Here is a 19,538-nt window from a genome sequence, read left to right on the forward strand (position 1 = left end):
ACTCCTCCACACAGATCTTATCTAGATCAGTCAGGTTTCTGGGCTGTTGCATATTTATCCAGCACATTTATGTTTCTTAATTTGCCTGTTTGGTTCTGCTGCTTACCTGGTTACATTTAAAATTATCTGGACTAACGTGATGTCAGAATTACTTACCCTGAGATCCCTCTGTTCTATATACTGATCATTTTCTTGACATCTGTTTCCTCCTCTTGTTAATCCTGAGTGTTATTTTTTTTTGGGTGTTTTTGTTTGGTCTGCTCCACCTCTCTTCACCTTATCTCTTCCTCCCTCTCCCCTCTTGTTTGCCTACCAGCTTCATCCCAAAGCAACCCCCCCACCCCTCAACATACCAGACACCCCTTAACCTCAGATGACAGCAGCGCTCTAACCCTCCCTTCTCCCACTCCTGGTGTGTGAAGTCTTCCAGACTGCACCAACAAGGCTCCCTGAGGTGGTGACACGCAACACAAGCAGCTGTCTATCTCTGTTTGTTTTTTATCCAGTTTGCACTGAGATCTGAGAAAAACCTGTAGTTACCTGGAAGGAGCTCAGCTCGTTTTGAGGAGAAGGTATGACGATTTAAAGATCTCCCTCTCTGCCTTTCTGTTGTCATCCCTCAAGTCAACTTGCTACTCTTCACAAGTCAGGGTGAAAATGTGATAATGCTGCAAGCTGCTTGTAGAAGAAGGGTTCTGATGTCCAAATATTGGACATCTTCATCTCTTTAATAATAGGAAAAATGAAACAATTTGTTTTTTTCCTCAGATGCTCTTAAGGTTTAAATTATTAATAAGGGTTAATACTTTAAAATTGATGCTGATTTTGGATAAAACAAGCAATTCTATTTCACTAACGATGTAGTTTTAAATCTTGCTCATATTGCTTTTAAGATTTTAACGAACCTTGTTGTTGTTTCCAATAAAATCTAAATGTAGACCGATGAGTGTTTTGTACCACGAGTAGATGGTCATATTTCCCTCCTCTCTACCCCCTCCTGCTTTTAGAAGAAGTAAGTAAATCATGACATAAAGGTAATAGCATGGGGTGGGATGGTAGGGGGCATAAAGGCCAAAAGTCAAAGAATTTAACTGGAAGTGGTTCAGCTTGTTTGAGATTTGTATAATGCTTTGGTGACAATAGTTTTCTATCCTCTGGATCATGAAACCTGAGAGGAGATGGCAGAGAAGAGGCTGCTTTAGAAAATATGAGCATGGCTTTCAGACATGCAGAGATTAAATATGTCTGCCTTGGAAATCTCAACCGGCCGAGTTTATTAATAGCCAGTTTTACTGCTTGGGGGAAATCTTATACTCGTTGAAATAAGAAACATTTGCTAGAAATGTGCAATTTAGTGTATCTGTTTAATTACGACACTGTCATTTCCTTCTGTGGTTAAACTTGAATCAATTGTAGTTCACAAAATCTTTAGCAAAGAGGATCTAAACTGCATAAATCAGACTTTTTTTTTTTTTTTAATGCAACTAGCGATAAAAAGAACTCACTTAAATGGAACCAGTCTGACAACATGAAGTAGGTTAAAAGATCTCAAAAAGCAAGAAATTGTGCATCGATCTAAAGACGTTTAAAGACAGATGAGAACAAAGTCATTTGGTGATTTTAGATCATAGTTCCAAAATAAACAGAGAACCAGGAGCAGGGCTTTATGGATTATATCGTCCTCTCGGATCAGACAAGTCAACCTACAGAGATCACAGACCGTATGGGGGGTTCCAGAGCATGCAGCTGGGATGACAGAATGATGCCTGAGATATATGCAGGGGATTTTGCCTGACTCTGCCTGGGCTCTGTTTCACTGTCAGAATGCATTCAGTCCATTAAAGACAGGCATTCATTCTCTGCTATCCTCAGTATGTTAGAATTTGCTGGGATTCATATTAGCAATGCATTTATCAGGTCAGAATGACAGTGGAGGATCATCTGGTGCCTCTGCACTGCCCGTCTCTCTGCTCAGGGGTTGTTTATAAATGCCAACAAATTTCCTATTATAGATATTAATCAAAACATCAAACATCAAAAAACAACAAAATGGCTCTTGGGACTAAAATTTACAGACATTGGTTTAGATTTAATCCTGTTAATCTGTTAAATATCTGTTGTTTTGATTTTTTTTCTCAAGACAACAGATGATCAGTCTCAACTTCAAAGTATTTATAGAACAGCGCCAGATTGATTCACTTGCAATGGAGGGTTTATGACGAGCAGAAAGTGATGATGTCTTAATTTTAGGATCTTATAAATTGCTATTAAATAAATGACATTTATTTTTTTATTTAGTTTTCCTAGTGGACCTAACATGGCATCCCAGACCCCAGCACTCCCACAGTCCTATGCTCCCGGAGCAAACAGCATCTTTTCTGACCAGTCAGGCTTCTTTTCACTCGACTCCAATGTGCCTGGCCTCTCTAAGGTTATTCTCAATCAGCTCAACATGAAGGACTACGGAGAATACAGGTGAAACCTTAAAGCAACCATTACTGAGTGAAATATTGCCCGTTCTTTTCCTGTGAAATTTTCTCTCCTTGCCACCGATGCAAGTCTTGTTTTGGAAGTGACTATGCTCTGATTCTCATTAGGGCTGCTGTGGAGGGAAAGTCTAAAGGAGTCCTGTTCCGAAACTACAAGGAGATGTTTCAGAAGATGGAAGAAACGTTCAAGTTCTGCACTGGCTGCAACAAACTCCCAGAACACCTCACAGAGGGACAGACCCTAAAGCGCTGTGTGAAGTAAGTGCAAAGCTTGTGTGTCATCACCGGGCAGGATATTGTTTTGATGCTGTCCAACAGCAGTCATGTGTGAAGCATTAGCAGCTGCTGTTGCATCAGCCACACAATGATAAGCCAACAAATGTGTGGACAGCAGTTGCAGAGGTGGACAGTAGCCACGGAGCAAATATAGCAAAAACTGATGCTATGACTCATCTCTCTGCAACTCTGATTTCAGAGGAGCTAAATGCATATTGAAATATCACATCATCCGGGTGAAGATGGTAAGAATAACAAGTAAATATGATGGCATGCTGTCTGTCAGCACCTCAGGGAGATTGTACCTTATTTTTGTCTCTTTTCTTAAAGTTTACGTTTAGATTTCCTCAGCTGCCTTTGGCATTAAGCTTAATGTTTGCTGCAACTATTTAGAGAAGTATGGAAAAACCATTAATGCTGCTATGTGGCCCCCTTAATAGCTCTGAGGTCTCTGTGACCCACAATCTAACAATTCATGTCTGATTATCTCTGTTTTCTATTGCTATATTTAGAAGAGATAAATCGACTTAAAGAGGTTTTAGTCAGGAAAGGCATTTCCTTTCTTCTTCATTAACATTTTTTTCTACAATTATTCCTTACTTTAATATCCAATGTGTAAAAATGGTCTGGAGATTAATTAAAAAGAAGCCACACCTTCTTTTTTGTGTAAATATTAACAAATATAAGTTGTACCTCAATAAATATTTATATAGCTGGAACTTTTTTATATTTCTTGTCGGGTTATAAACCATAAAATTTAATGTGTTGTAGTAAGATTTTTTGTGACGAAACAACGCAACGTTGAGCAGAATGGTGACGAAGGAGAGAAGAGTACACGATTTGCAATATTTCTTCTTAGAAAAACATGAAAAGTATTGCATTTTCCTACATTTGCATTCTGCAGTCTTGCAGAAAAGTATTGCATTTTCTTACATTTTCCTACATTTTGCATTCTGCAAAATATGTTTTTTTTTTCAACTCTGACCAGCTTCTAAGTCCCACTTCCAAGAAAGCATTTCCAAAGTAAAATGTTGAAATCACCACATTTCTTGAAAGGAATGGCATGTTCAGGGCAGATTTTACTTTGCTTTAGTTTTCTTCCATGACTTGTAATTTGCATATAGTCATAATTAAGCAATTCTATTAGCACAATGCTAACAGGGAAAATCAAAGCTAGCTTAGAATTCTAATATCATGATGATCTATAATTGGTCAAATTCCTAGGAAAGGAAGAAACTGTTGAATAGTTTTAATTTTTGCAGTGAGATTTTCCATTGTTGTCGTCGCTCAGGTGTTTGAATGTGTACTACTGTGCGAAGGACTGTCAGAAAAAGGACTGGCCTCATCATAAGAAAGTGTGCAAAATCCTGCGGTTGGTGGCAATTGACCGGTTGGTGGAGTGGCTGATTTTCACTGGTAATAAATGAATTGTACATCTGTAAATATTTTTGTATTCTCTTCTTTCTGCCACTTCGATTTGTTGTACATGATCTCTCATAACCTTCTTATCCAACCGTTCCAGGAGATCTTCCAATCCCAACTCAAAAATGGTCTAGGTCAGCTGCAGACGTGAAGAGCTGGGACGACTGGCTTCCCATGCAGGAAGACCTCCCCCAAAGTCTGGAAAAGATCATATCCAGTGCCAATATGGCAACTCTTTGGAAGAATGTCAGCAGGACACGACCCGACGTTGACGACCTGAGACAGTCCTTATGGAGAATTCAGAGCGAGTTCCTTTCTAGGGTTCTCACAGTTGGTATGGCAATCCGACATTTTGCCCTGGACCCATATAGTAAGCCTCTCACAGTTCACCTAGTAGGGGTGTCCCACAATGAGACGATGGGAGCCAGAGTGACTGACTACGATGAGCTGAGCCACATGTTTCCTGGACATCAGGGCATTGAGATAGTTATGGTGGGACCAGAGGTGGTGGATGGTCCCATTGTGAGACCTCCGCTTAGAGCATTTGGCCCCAAACACAAGGTGTACATCAGTGCCTATAAGAGTCTCTACCATCAGTTCTGGGAGGATGTGATCGAGAGAGGGGATGCTGCCAAGCCAGACATTGTTGTCGGATTTCATCCAGGTATGTTTTTAAATTAATCCGTAGAATAGAAACAAATAGCTTGTCGGAGTCGTTCTTTACATCTTCATTTTTGTTTTTTGGTTTGACAATAAAGAAGTCCAACCATTCTTTCCTTCAGATGCTTTTATTCTGGGGAATTCTAAAAGTGCTTCTATGCTAGAAAGAATGATGTTCTACTTCTACCACCAGCAAGTTCTACATCTGCCATTTTCTTTGCTTAACAAAAAAAATTATACCATTAGCAACATCAACATCAACAGCAACATCAATTTCCCCTTTCAAAAAGAAGAGTAGGGAAAGTATGCGGCTTATTTCTGCCTCTTACATTGGGGGTTTGGTTCTTTGAGTTGTAATCTTTGAGGGTCTGGGTATAGATGGTAAATTAAGAGCTGTGCTTTTTGATTAAGCTCATTTTTACAGCAAAGACTGGATCAGTGACAACAGTTCTGTAGATTTTTTTTTCCATTTCGTCTTTTGGAAAAAGTAGACATCCAAGCCTGAGACTATAACTACCAGACAACTTCCTCTCTATAACCACACCTTAGATTCCTTTGAAGAATCCAGCATAAACTGGGCATTACCTTGAGTTTGAATAAACAGCTCTTGCTCTAGATTTCCTAGCAGCAGATTGGCATTGCAAAGCATCCTACATTGTTATTAGCTACCCCCACATCCACAAACACATCTGGATCTTTATCCACAACGTCCGAGACTGATGGACGCATTTAACTCAAAGGCTTTCAAAACAGTCCGAGAAGATAAAATGATGGCTTTTATTCTGATTGACAAAGGCTCATTGTCACAGCCATCTTGGTTTGAATGTGGCCCAAAATTGTTAAATGCTTTCCCTGAAGAAAATGGAAACAGTGAAAGATGTTTAGCTAAGTAGATCTGGCCTATTCATTAGTGGCAGGCTTTTAGTGGGGATTTGGATGATTTATTGCAGCAACTGGGAAAGAGTTTGGCTTGCAGTCACTATACTCAGCATATCACTTAATGGCCTTAGGATACAGGAAACCTTTGACTCTCGGGTTATTCAGGGCATGTCCAAAATCCATGCAGATCCTCATTTTGATGTAGTGCTTCCAGCAATTTTTTTTTTTTTTATTTAAAAAAAAAGTATAAAAATTAAACATAAAGTTAGGTCTTTCCAGCTCCTAACCAATATTACTCCCTGTTTTTTTGTGCTCTTTTCAGCAAATGACAAAAAACTAATCTTTCTTTCAATCTTTTAAACTGAATCTTTCTTTGATACTTTAACCTGTAAATGAGAGATAAATCCTTGACCCGAATGCATTACTTCACCCCATTAGATGAGTTAACTCTGCAAGCTCTCCTGGAGCTAAATATAAAGAAAGCTGTCCCTCACCCAATATGTAAACAGCCTAGCCACGTGGACGCATTTCATGCTGCAAAGCTGGTAGAGCACTGCATTAAAATACTGTTTAAATGATAGAGGTGCAAGCAGTGGGACAGAAGAAATGAAAAGGAGAGTATGTATGCAAACCGTAAGAAAACAATAAACTGTTCTGTGAAAGAAAATGGATATTTACCAGAAAAATAGAGATGTGGCTTGTTAACAGATTTTAATGACTTTGCTATGCCACCTCGGTGACAGAATCTACTTTGTCGCCATGAAGCAAAAGAAAAACACTGTTGCATCCAGCATTACCGTTAACCATATGTCTAAAGTCAGTAGAGGAGCCTAGAAATGTTTCCAATGATCCAAAGTCTCTCTTTGTCACCTTATCTCCTAGATATCTAAACCTCTAAACACTTAATCGCTGTTAAATTTTTTATAATGACTAGAAGTGAAGCCCTTGGCATCATAATACCACGGTGTGCATTATTCACATCCAAATCCCCGCGGCTTTAGATACCACATGCTCTTTTCTCCTTGACGACGTAGTTATGTGAGAGCTAATTTCTAACTGTTTTGTCTTCCCTGTTCATTTGTTGATTGTATTTAAGAAGGACATTTAAGCCGGATGGATTTGTAGCCATGGTGGCTGTGGAGCACAGTAATCTGATTGAAGGGCAAACTTTTTATCGCTGCGCATCCTGCGGCTTGGAAAACACGCCACAAGTCTAAAGCAGATTTCAGGCCACTTGACAGCTGTCAATTATTATGCCACAGGATTATATACCAGATTATATGAATTTAGCATTCCTGCCAGAGTTCATACTTTAGTGGAGCTTTTTTCCATGTCTGCGTGAAGTTAGATTATGTCTGCTTGTTATGAGAAAAACTAATTTGGCCACATCTACTTATAAGAAGAGAGGAGATACACAGAAAGGTTTAAAGAAGGTTACAAAAGTAATTTTTTAGTTTAAGAGTAATTTGCTGCATGTGTGCAAAGCAAAAGTGTGACTCACTACAGGAAATCTCTCACTGCTCTTCCTGCAATTTCAAAAGGTTCTTCTTAATCCTAATTTCTGATGTTACAACTGCAAGCATCATAACTAGGACTCAAAATGACTCTTAAAATAACATCTAAATTTGGTTAAATCTTGTTTTCTTAAGAAAGATGATGATGTTTTGCAGATGTCTTTTATCTTTATAGTAAGAGAGAGAACAGGGGTCATGAAATTAGGATCAATATGTAAAGAAATATAATACCAGATAATGTCTAGGTGTCCTATACATTAATCAGGGTTCCCACGGGTCCTTAAAAAGTCTTAAAAGTCATTGAATTCTTCAAAATAAAATGAAGGCCTTAATTGGTATTAACATGTCTTAAATCAGTCTTTCGTAGGTCCTAATTTTTTAAACATTATAATTAGGATTAATTTTATTACGATTTATTTTTGTAATCTAAATAAAACGTTAAAATTGACCATTTTTTTTGTCTTTTTATTAAAAAAAAATTATGGCTTGCCTTAATTGGTTCCGTCCTGATAGCGGAACCAATAAAAGCGTTGTTGCGGCCGGAACATTCGGGATATGCACCATTAACTTTTTGTCTGGAAAATATGAGCAAGTGTAAATGTAATGAAAATTGGCTCCAGCCAAGAGTTTTCTCCATGGCTAAAACCAGTGCCAGGGAACATACATGAGGCTCAGTGTATTTTGTGCAAAAAGCAATTCAAGCTGGGAACGATGGGAATTAAGGCAGTGGAGAGTCGCACATGCGAAGCACGAAACACAGCGTCAAAATCGAGTTACAGAGAAACAGACGGTATTTCTCAGTTTTGTTCCACTCTTGTCTCTGCAACGCCTCCACTTATCACCAAATCAAACATACTAAGGACTTAGCACTGGTTATGTTGTAGCTTTAAAACTGATTTGTTTTGTTCCCTTCTAAAACAAAGTTTGTGAATTCAGTTAAATAATTGTTTAAATATATCTGTCATTTGTGTGTTTTAGCTTTCTTCCTGTAGGGGAAGCTTTTCAATATTTGAAACATTAGTGCAATGGTTTATGTTAAAATAAACCTTTGGGTTAAGTTGTCGCAAGCAGATTTTTCTTGTGTTTCTTGTGAATTTGGTCTTAAATTTTTATTTCAAGTGGAACTAAAAAGTCTTAAAAAGTCTTGAATTTAACTTGCCTTATGCTGTAGGAACCCTGATTAATATTTCTTTTTCTCTTAATCCAGGGTTCCATGCCAATCAGGGTTTGGTTGAAGGATGGCTGCCCACCTTACTTCTGCTCAGAGACTACAACATCCCTTCTTTCTTCACCATGTACAGGTACATTTTAGACCTGTACTTTTGAACATCTCTTTCATTGAAAATAAATGTTTTTTTCTGACACAATCTAAATTATTTATGTGAGTTTGGAGTTATGAAAATATGATTACATGCTGCACCTCTTCTAAAGAGAAAGCCCTTTCTCCCACATTTAGTTGACTATTAGCTAGGGGGAAAAACGTGCCTTTCTATTTAGGGATATGCCAAGCTGCAGAAAGTATTTGTTCACATTTATTTATGTGTTACTTTTTTATTCTTTCCTTCCTCTACAGTGAAATGGAGCTCAAGTATTCCCTAGAGATCCTTTTTGAGCTGGAGGTGCACATCATAGAAAGTGGACCCAATCCGTTCACCTCCCAGAAGCCAGAGCAGGTCCAAGCCTGTCCAAACAAGCCCCCCGTCTACTGCAACTCTCACTACGTCCAATTCCAGGGGCTTCTGCCTCAACAGGACTAGGAGGGGCCAGGAGCTACTAACCATGGAACCCATAGAAGAAAATCAGTTTATTACACTGTAGATGTTGTAGAGTCTCACTCACTGAGGGACACTGAACCTGGTCATACCACACAGGATCCCTACCACTGCATTATAAGTGAAATAAACAAAACCCTGAATAGTGATGGAATAGACTATTTCATCAGACAGACAATAGAAATATCCTGAAGCTCATTTTCTTTGATGATGTTAGCAGCAGGGCCACGGAGGTTTCTCCGCTGCGGGCGTGCCATGGTAACGCTGTCGGATAAAAAGGGTCATTGTTATACATTCATAATGAGTCCATAATTAGTTCTGTCATTGTTTGATGGTTTCCTTTGATTCATTCTGTGCCTTAGACCAATCAACAAATCTCACAACAGCTGCGTGAAAGTGGATCATATACTAATGAAACCCCTGATGTGATCAAGGAATCAGATTACAGTCATTTCACAGGGCTGTAGATCTTCGCTAATGTATCATATGCTCTATTGTTTGGTCCGGGGGGATGTTCGTTATCAACTGCCAGAGCCAGCTGGAGGCACTGAGCTGCTGCTAGCTAATGACCTGGTGCTGCGGGGAATCAAATTGATGGGATTGTATTGTATTACAGGCATTATATTATTAAGCCAGGAATGTAAAACAAATCAAAAGACAAACTTAGTTTACTTTACATTTTTAGGGCTGAATAACTAAATAAAAAATATACCATACTGGCTAAAAGTAGGCTTTTGTGTTGTTATTTTTTTATGTGGCCTCTGTTGGTACAAAGCATCTGCAGATTGGTTAAAACCAGTCGTTGGTCTCCCAAAACATCCTTGTTGAGGGTTTATTTGTTCATTTTAGGTAAAAACCCTCACTAGAGATGATAAAAAAAAAAAAATTTCTTGTCAAACTAAAAGCTGGCAAAATGATAGTGTTTCCAACTCAAGAGTTTTGGTCCCAGTGAATCTGCTAAATTAAAGGCAGACTAAATAACAGAAACGATAAGCTTTTAACACGCTCTTAAGTTTCCAAGCCTAGACATCTTTTTTTTTTTCACCTTATCAATAAAAAAAGTTACAATTTAAAGGTATATTGAAGGATTTTCACGCTTTATTGAAAAGACCTGCCCTCTTTGCTTTAAAAAAAAACGGGAACGTCTATTAAACATGTGCAAGAGCGTGCATGAGCCCATTTCTCCTCATGCACGCTCTGTTTAAAAGTTGCTGTTTGCATCACTCGTACAAGCTTATTTTCCAAAAGAAGATTTTTTTCCATTTTTCAATTCAATTCCATTTTTCCACTATGTCAGATTCGTCACCGGTAAGTGAAAATGGGGACGAGCATGTAGGACAGCCTTACGTAAACATAACACCAGAATGATTGACCCTTAGGAGGACCACTTATTTTGATGATCCACCCGGAAAAAAAAAAAAAAAACATCCTCCACTATACCTTTAAATTGAAGCTTTAGACCTACCACTAGCTTTGTCCGGTTTTAGCCATTGTGTTTTGTAATGATCCCCTTCTTCACTATTTACTGAAGAAGGGCATGAAGTTTTCACTCCTCTGCAGCTTGTATGACTAAAGAGGAGCTGTAAAAATAATGCTGGGGTTAAATTTTATTTTATTCTGCTGCTGTTTGCAAATACAATCAAATAATGAATATTTGTGTGGGTTGCATGTGAGTGAAACTTATTTATTTTTCTGACTCTTCTTGAAGGAATCATTTGCAAAAGGGAGAACTGTTTTATTATTTTTCATTATTATACTTTTTTTTTTTTATTAGACTAAATCTAATTGTATTTTAATACTTATAGGAAATATTGATCCACTTCATTCAGTCCATTATTGCTTTTTGTGTGTAACACAACATTAAATACTACTCCTATTTATATGGGCGTAACTTCCTTTGTCTTCACCTTGCTGCCATTAAATGTCAATAATAAGCGTAAGAATTTAATGGTTGAGAGGAATTATTGTCACAAAACATTAGCTTGATATTTTTTAAAGTATCCCGAGTCTTGAGCTGAACATTGCTTTAGGTTATTGATGTTTGCGGGTGACTGGCCTGAATCGATATTACAGTATTTTTTATGAAGGACTAGGCAGGCAAAAGTTTACATTTTTCTTTTTTTTTTTTAAAGAATGTATCCACAATAGATAACTCAAGGTCAGAATATCTATGGAGGCACTGTAACCATCCACAGCTGCCTTTTTCTTCTGCTTATCTGCCAGGGTCACCGTGAGGCTTGGCTTTCCTCAGGATTCTATGCGCGAAAACAGAATACACGCTGGACAGGTCACTAGTCCTAGAATTCAAGTGTAAAAAAAGAAAAAAAGAAAGAAAATGTTTGAAAATAACATGAAAAAAATTTGTACTTCAAATTATTTTTTTGATAGGACAAAGATAAACCTAAACAAATACGTTTTTAATCTTAGTTTAAGCCAAATTAAGGTTTTAGCACTTTTATTTCATGTTAGTGGAGCATCAGAACTATAAGGTATACTGAGTTGATTTGACCTGAGAGGTCTGGGTGGAAGACACACTGACCACAAGTCTGCAATGCACTTTGATGCTACGACATCGTGTGAATTATAGACTAACAGAAGTATGTCAACATCTATTCTCGGAGATACGGAAAGCCAATGTAAACACAATTGATCTGCTCCACTTTCTTTGTTTTAATAAGGACACTGATAGCAGCATTCTGGATCCATTATAGCTGCCTGATCCATTCTTTTTTTAGGAGGACATGTAAAGATAGCGCTGCAGAGATCGATTCTAAAGATGCATGCATGCATTTGTTTTTCCAAAATCCTGCTCAGACTTTAGTCCAGTAGATGGTTTTTTTTTAGCAGGCAGAAGGTTGATTTGTTACCAACTTTATGTGCCTCTGAAGGTTCAGGTCTGAGTTTATCACTATACCAGGATTTGGAGCCTGATTGGTAGTTTATTGCTTTAACTGAAGCTGTGTGCTAACTTTTAAACACTGCCTTTGTTCCAAAAATATAGTCTCTTCGGCTTTGTTATTAATCAACTGAAGAAAGATTTGGCATACCCATTCATTTACCCAGCACTTAAATGGGTTCATAGTCACCTGGTAATGTACCACTGTGTGTTTTCTGCATAGTCATGCTAACGTGTTCATCATGGTAAAAATCTGACCTGGAGGAAGCACATAAATATTGAATACATAGATGGCATTTATATTTAACACATGATGTCTTATTCAAGTAATAGAGGCACAGTTACTATGCCAAACTAAGGATGAAGATTCCATCAATAGCAATGATTTAGTCTGAGCACACAAACTCATTTCTATCTTTTTTTTTTTATAAGAAATAAAACAGCTTCAAGTCCGAAGACAAACATTTTCGATCTCTAAGTCAAGATATTTTCAGGGTATTTCACATCGATAGTGCCAAAAATTAGTGTATGTGTGAATTCCCAGAGATAATAATGTATATATATGATAATCTGAAATTAAAAAAGATTGTTTCTAATAGAAACGCTTTAGGCTATTTGTATCCCACAATAGAAACTTTCAATTGTGGGATACAAATAACCTAACAAGTATTCTCACCAGGATCTAGATGCTGAGATGGTTGCTTGGTAAATGTGTTGCTACTGCTGCTTGATGGCTTGATGGATGCTGCAGCGTTAACATAAACAGACTGGTATAAACGTCAGGCTGCGTATGGTGTAAAGGCATTTCTCACTTCCCAACATGTCAGATGAAGCATATTTTTTCTGTTCTGATATAACAGAAATATTACATTTTTATGGCTACTTATAATTTACACAAAGTTAATTAAAGATATGCCCCAGCAAAGATACAAAGATACAGTGCCAGTGCTGCGGCATCAACAGATGCCTGTCATGGCTGCAGCAGATATTGTCTCTTTGCGTCTGGACACGATTCAAAAGTAAATTGGCAAACGTGGCAAAATAAAGTAGCTGCAACACAGTATGTTCTAACAACATTGTTGTTGCTGTTAGCTCATTAGAACCCCATCTTTAAATCCATAGAGTCTACATACCTCTGCTCTGGGCTATTTTTCTGTTTTCCTCCTTGTTTTGCTTTTGGAAAGCTGCTCCTGATGGCTTTCATTTTTTCTTTTAAACTCTCACATTCCATCAATGAAAAGTGTAACAGATCTAGGGCTGTAACTAAACATTAATTTGCAAATCGATTCATCTGTCCATTATTTTTTCGATTAATGGATTAATAATGGGATAGCCAAAGATTCTTTAAAGAAGACTTTTAATTAAATTAAACCAGGTGCAACGCAAACAATATCACTTGAGGAGTTCTGGATTGAGCTATTGACAGATTTTTTATTTTTTTTTTATCTTGAATGCAAATCTTGAATGCAAAATATCAAATATCAACAAGGCCAAGAGCTGCCCGTGACACTGGACAATGTTTCTCTCCCCCTTCAGGATTTCTGTGTTACATTAACGCACAGTCTACTGTGTGTATATAGCTTCTGTATATATATGTGTATATATATATATATATATATATATATATATATATATATATATATATATATATATATATATATATATATTCTATCTTATTTTGTTTTTTGTCTGCACCAACAACACCAAGTCAAATTCCTTGTAAGTGCAAACCTACTTGGCAATAAACTTGATTCTGATATATTTTTTTTACGATCTTCATATAATTACTGCTCTAAGTGGGTCCTTCTGTCACCTAAAGGCGTGTTTTAGAGTCTATACTCCAGTTAACAATTAATCATTAATCGTTTATTAGATTAGTAGACAATTATTTAAATAACTGAGTAACCACGATTAATCTGAGTAATTGTTTCAGCCCTAGACAGAACTCCAAAGACGCTTGCATCATCTACATCACAGCCAAAACAAGCGTCAGAGAAGTAGGTCATACGCCCAGATCACTGCAAAGAGTTTAAATATTAAGGTTTTATTTCTGTGTCTTTCAGAGGAAAATATTAGCCATGTATAGAGATTGTTTCATGATGCATAGATTTTATTTTTTTATCCTGCAGATGGCGCCCAAGGAAGCTGACTGTGTCACCTGTCCCTACTGTGTCTTGACCTTTTATCCCTGTTTTGTTCTGTGACATTTTAAAAATTACGACTATCTTCCATCAGGGGGCCATGCTTTTGATAAAGCAGAATTATCTTTCTTTTTTTGCGGCACTAGTGGCTCGTTTTTTGGACAGTAGGCTGACAAAAAACGGGGTATGAGGGAGGGTTAGAGACATGCGGCAAATTACCAGAGGTCAGATTAGAACCCGGGTTGGCTGCATCAAGGCCTAAGGTGCTCCATACGTGGGTGATGTGCATAAACCACTGCGCTATGAAAGCACGCCCAGAATTATCTGTTCTGATAGAGGAACTACTGGGGCCCAATCTGTATCGCCGAAAAGATTCAAACTGATGATCTGAAGGCTCGCTTTGGAGGGGATAGGGTTAGGTTCTGTGGTTTTAGGAAGATGTTGAAGGAGCAGGGCCTGAACAATGGAGGCTGTTATGTTCAGTCCAATCTTTAATGCCTGTTTTACTTTAGAAAGAGAATTACAGTAGAGGAGTGCTAAGTGTAGATAGAGGTACATTGGTTGCTGTTGCTGTTCTGGGCTAATCATTTGTTTTCTTTCTGTTTTGTTAAAGGGGAGAGCTGCTGTCATGTGATTCACACACGTTTGCCGGCGTATCCATGACATATTGTAGAGAAGTTGGAACTCAGCTGAGCTCTGCCGTATTGGTAACCCCGTTGTAGCCTTGTGGTGCTATGCTTTGCTGGTTGAAGCTGTAGGCCAGTTCCCTTTCATTCTTTTCAAGAAGTTCTTAAGCTCAGAAACCAGTAGAAAGGATTGTCTGCAGCAGGGCCGTGCAGAGACCACTAAAGGGGCAGGTGCTCAAAAAAAAAAAGGGCACATCTTATCGCATTTTAGGACAGAATATTAACAAAGCCACATAGCTTTCAGAGTTTAATGAACAATGATAAATTACAAAATTGTGAGACATACAATCAAAGCTAAGGGAAATCTCTACATAGAACATAGAACTATGCATATGTAAAATATTTTATTAGTAATTTCTTTCTGCAGGTCTATTTTGTTATAGGAAAGTATTACAATATTCAAACCTGCAATTTAGCCAAAGATGTAAATTAGAGCTGGACCACCAGACATATTTTGTCTTTACAGAATTAAACTGTTAAAAATGCATACAAGGGCACAAAGCAACCTTTTAGTGTACTGTAATCTATAAAAAAGAATGTCTGCCTGGTTTGCTGTACTGACAGTGGAGATGGAGACGGTCCATTCAGAAAAGCAGAGCTGCTGCATCAAACTTTAACGTGGAACTGCAGAAAAAAAAAAGAACAAAACAAACATTTTATTAATGCATGTCACCATGAGAAAAGCCTACTCTGTTTGTGTCTTAGTGTATTATGTAAGTACCTATATACATTTTCTTCAATCTTTCCTCTTCGTTTTTTCTTGTCAGTTTCTCTTTTCTTTTTTTCCTCATTGTCTCATCTTTTCTGTGTTGAGTGAAGGTCAATGTCTTATTTATTTCAGTCTCTTGCCTTTCTTTTTCCCCCAAACTAAATCCAAGATTATGATCCAAAAACTTATTTTCCGTCATGGTGATTTAACTGTTTAAAAACAAATTTCCAACTTTTAAGCATTTTTGCTATTTTTGTTCTCTTTTGTTCACAGCAGCAGTTTTCTGTTAGCCATGTCTTTAAAAATGTTAATAACCTCACTGTGAATGATTGGCACATCCTTCTCGATTGCCAACAAAAGAAGGTCTGACAACCGATCCTCCTTGCATAAGCTGCGCAGTCTTGTTTTCACCAGCTTCATACATTATATCTATCATATATCTATCATGGTAGTTCTGGATGAGTTCTCCTTCAAGATACATTTACCTAACGCTAGAATAAATGAAATGTACATCATGCAGCAAAGGAAATTAGAAAATCAGACATATATCCATTATGGAGATGAAAGTCATTAGCTAGCAGCTAGCTCATAGCACAAGAACAACAGCCTAATGTCTGTATGATAAAAATACTGAATCGATAGATAAGAACAGCTTTTCCTCACCTGGCTGTCTCCTCCCGCTCAGTAGTCCTTCAGAGAAAGAACTACTTTCCTCCGTTTAAACCACTACTCTTTGCTAAAGTAGAGAAATTATACAACGTTCAAAGTTTTCCGTTGTCTGACAAGTAGGAAGCCTACTCCAGTATTTTCACCAAAAATTATGTTTTTTAATTAAAAAAAAAACTGTTCTGTAATCATGACAGAACAGTTTTTTGTGAATTAAAAAACATAATTTTCAATGTAAAAGACTAAAAGCCCAGAGTAAACAGTGTTTTAGATCAAACAATACTGCATCATCCATGGGGCTCATTTGGTTTCACTTACATGTCTATTCAGGTTGACATTGGAGAGGCGGTGCAGACTGAAGACATAGCCATCCGTCCGATCATGGTTGATCTTGCTTAGGGCCAAATGAGCAGCGGCCACAGTGTAATGTGGAATATTCGCTACCTTTAGCTCCGCAGTTAGCCGCCTTATCTGACTGTGCGAGAGGCAAGTGCGTCGTCACCGGCAAAAGGTCAAAGGTAACAATGTGACCGGAGGGCTTATTGTATTGTTTTTCTTGCCAAAAAAAAAGATAATAATAATAATTTCAGTACATGTGTCAAAAAAAAAAAAAGGGACCAAAAGGGCACATAGGGATCATGGAGCAAAAGGGGCAGGTGCTCAAGCCCCCTTAGCCCCCCCCTCTGCACGTGCCTGGTCTGCAGCATCTTCTTATTGTCCCCATGGTCAAGGTTCTGGAATTATTGGAGATGCTAAAAAAATCTGTTTTCCGAGAGTTCACTTGATTAGCTATACCTGATCACTTTGGCCAGGTGATTCAACCGTAACTGCCTCTCGCATTGCCAAAGCTGCACCACCAGCAGCCAACTTCTCTCCTACCTTATGAAGAACAGTTTAAGTGTATGTTCATCCAAGCTTCAAGCCTTGAAGAACCGCTGGCCCTGTTGTTCCCACACCTGCAAATGCCTTCCAGCAAGAAGCAAGAAAAGTAAAACATGTTTTCTTTATTTGCTACCAGATTTCTGCCTGGTAGTGGCTTAGTTGGAAATAGGTTTTATTCTTTTTGCCTGCTCCAGGAGTCTGCTAGAGCTTTCTGTTGGATGCTGTATTGTGTGATTTAAACCATGTGATAAGTGTGTTACTATTGTTTGGTTCTGTGAACGACTGCAATGTTGTGCAGCGCTCACACCCACTAGGGGTGGCAAATATGTTATTTAAAGGTACACTATGCAACCGGTGTTGATTTTCCAGCAAGGCTCCCCCCAGAGGGCGAAAGTAAAAGTGCACTGTCTTAAATATGCACAGCTGTTCTCCTGGTTTCTCCGTCAAGCCAGGCGCGGTTGTTTTGAGCTTAGCAGACAGGCGAACGCAAAGAATGACTAATGCTGCGTTCACACTGGACGCAGCTGGCGCGACAGAAGCAGCGAGTTTACATGCAAAGTCAATGGTTGACGCGCGTCAAGGCGCAGCAAAAGGTCCCGCGGCGCGTTTTGAGCAGCAGGCGCAGCACGTCTGAGCAGCTGAAGCAGCGCGTCGGGCGCGTTTAATCATCCGACGCAGGGAGAGAGACACAGCGCTGATGATCAGAGGCTATGATCTCTCCTCTTAAACAGTTTATTGACGCCTAAATTAACTTAAAATGCAGAAATCTGCCGGCAGAATATGCAGTTTGGATTATTTAGATGAAAAACACCTACCAGCTGCCGCGGTGAACCGCGAGGAGGCGACCTGGCCAGAGGCTGCTGATGAAGGGATTCCTATTGTCGGCGCACCGCTGGTATGTGGGGGTCTGAGCGGCTCCGACAGAAAAAATATTGAAGGCAGGATAATAATCTGAATGAACTGACTGCACTGATTACGTTTTCAGGTGTATTTTCTCACTTAAACACATATTAAAACTACTTTCTTCCCACTGATCACAGCAAATATAGCTGCAAGGCAGAGAAAGGATAGTGAAGCTCCGCCCAACGCGCGTCAGACACACTTTTGCACCGCGCAGCCAGAGCAGCAAAGCTGCTTCAGCCGTGCGTCAGAACTAACTGGTACAAGCATCAAAAATGAAGCAGCAGACGCGATTTTGCTGCGTCCTATGTGAACGTAGCATAACTGCACAAAGATCGCCACTGTGCTAGCAACGAGAATGCTTTTAACTGGGGGGTGTAGCAGTTCTCGCCGTAAAGCAAGACTGACTCTCGCGAGACTTCTGAGCCTGTGGGTGCGGGTCGGTGCTCCTGCAATTGCAAGTGCAGTATTTCCCCCACAGACCACCAGGGCGGCCGAGAATACCTTTGTTCAACCTGAAATGAATCATTTAATCATCCATAACGTTATGGAACACATTAATTAACTGAAAAATGTTGCATAGTGTGCCTTTAATCAAATAATATTCTGAATGTCATATATTGTTCTGTGAACATAAACCCATCTGGTTGTGTGTCAGAACAACAAAAGAAAGAGTGAATCAAGATCAAACAGATAAATATATACAGATATGGAATTAATTCACCACAACTTCCGTTTCAGATAATAAAGTTTATTAACAAAAAAAATTCAGCGCCAAGTCAAACAAACCTTTGACAAAACTAGTGAAACTCAACTAAACTAAGTTAGTATGTACACTAAGATTACAGATTACGTCTGGACAAAATTTTTATTAATTAAGCAGGGAAAAATAAAATTTTGATCTTGGATTTACTTACCATTATTAAAAACAGATTTGGTCATTAAATGTTATAATTGACCATATATGTTAATACTTAAAACTTTTCATTCTACAATGAAACTTATACACCAGAAAGTGGCACAATTATTTTATGGAAACCACTTTGATAGTCAGTTTCTTATATAACATGGTAGTTATTATGCTTTGCATCTCCAACAGCAGCACAGCGTGGATTCCAAGTATTGCTAAACACAACTGCAAATGATTTAAAGGTAGCTGCATGCTACTAGTCTTTAAATGACCCAACCCTCCTAGCATAGCTCATTAAAAAGCAATGAGAGAGGCAGAAAAGCGACTTATTTAGAGGAGTCTGCCCAGGAACATGAAGCCACTTCAAAATTCCATGAGTCATCGGCGTTGTCTCATCATCGCCTTTTCTTCTGACATAAATTTGAGACCATTTAAAGTGAAGAAAACCAAATGTAAAAGTTTTTTTGGACTAAATGTGGATTTACTAAATCATATTAAAAGCTATTTCACTATCCCTTCTTTAACATTATTAAAGCTGACTTAAAAATAGCTTATTAATGATAAACCAGCATGTAACAACATTTAAATGTCCAAGAGAAAACTTTCCTAATGAAACTTGTGACATTAAACAAGGCTTTAGGAAACTTATATATATATATATATATATATATATATATATATATATATATATATATATATATATATATATATATATATATATATATATATATATATA

General features: G+C 38.2%; 2 protein-coding genes across 4 annotated transcripts in view; one reads left to right on the forward strand and one right to left on the reverse strand.

Moving 5' to 3' along the window:
• LOC119793778 (myeloid-associated differentiation marker) overlaps positions 1-19,538 on the reverse strand; it is a 37,168-nt gene that overhangs the window by 677 nt on the left and 16,953 nt on the right. The window lies entirely within an intron of this gene.
• LOC119793775 (putative protein MSS51 homolog, mitochondrial) lies at positions 359-9,885 on the forward strand. 3 transcript variants are annotated; one of them, XM_038301037.1, is made up of 8 exons: positions 359-572; positions 939-1,015; positions 2,303-2,475; positions 2,598-2,747; positions 4,057-4,181; positions 4,288-4,851; positions 8,448-8,541; positions 8,814-9,885. In XM_038301037.1, exons 3-8 carry the CDS (start codon positions 2,318-2,320, stop codon positions 8,995-8,997), a joined length of 1,275 nt encoding a protein of 424 aa, XP_038156965.1. In that variant the 5' UTR covers positions 359-572; positions 939-1,015; positions 2,303-2,317; the 3' UTR covers positions 8,998-9,885. The 3 variants fall into 3 exon arrangements, with proteins under 3 accessions (XP_038156965.1, XP_038156963.1, XP_038156964.1); XM_038301035.1 differs by lacking the exon at positions 939-1,015 and having other exon boundaries at positions 2,299-2,475; XM_038301036.1 differs by lacking the exon at positions 939-1,015 and having other exon boundaries at positions 2,308-2,475.

This window comes from Cyprinodon tularosa, unplaced genomic scaffold (assembly GCF_016077235.1).
Source record: "Cyprinodon tularosa strain WSP-4 unplaced genomic scaffold, ASM1607723v1 ctg46, whole genome shotgun sequence".
In the NCBI taxonomy this organism is placed as follows: Eukaryota; Metazoa; Chordata; class Actinopteri; order Cyprinodontiformes; family Cyprinodontidae; genus Cyprinodon; species Cyprinodon tularosa.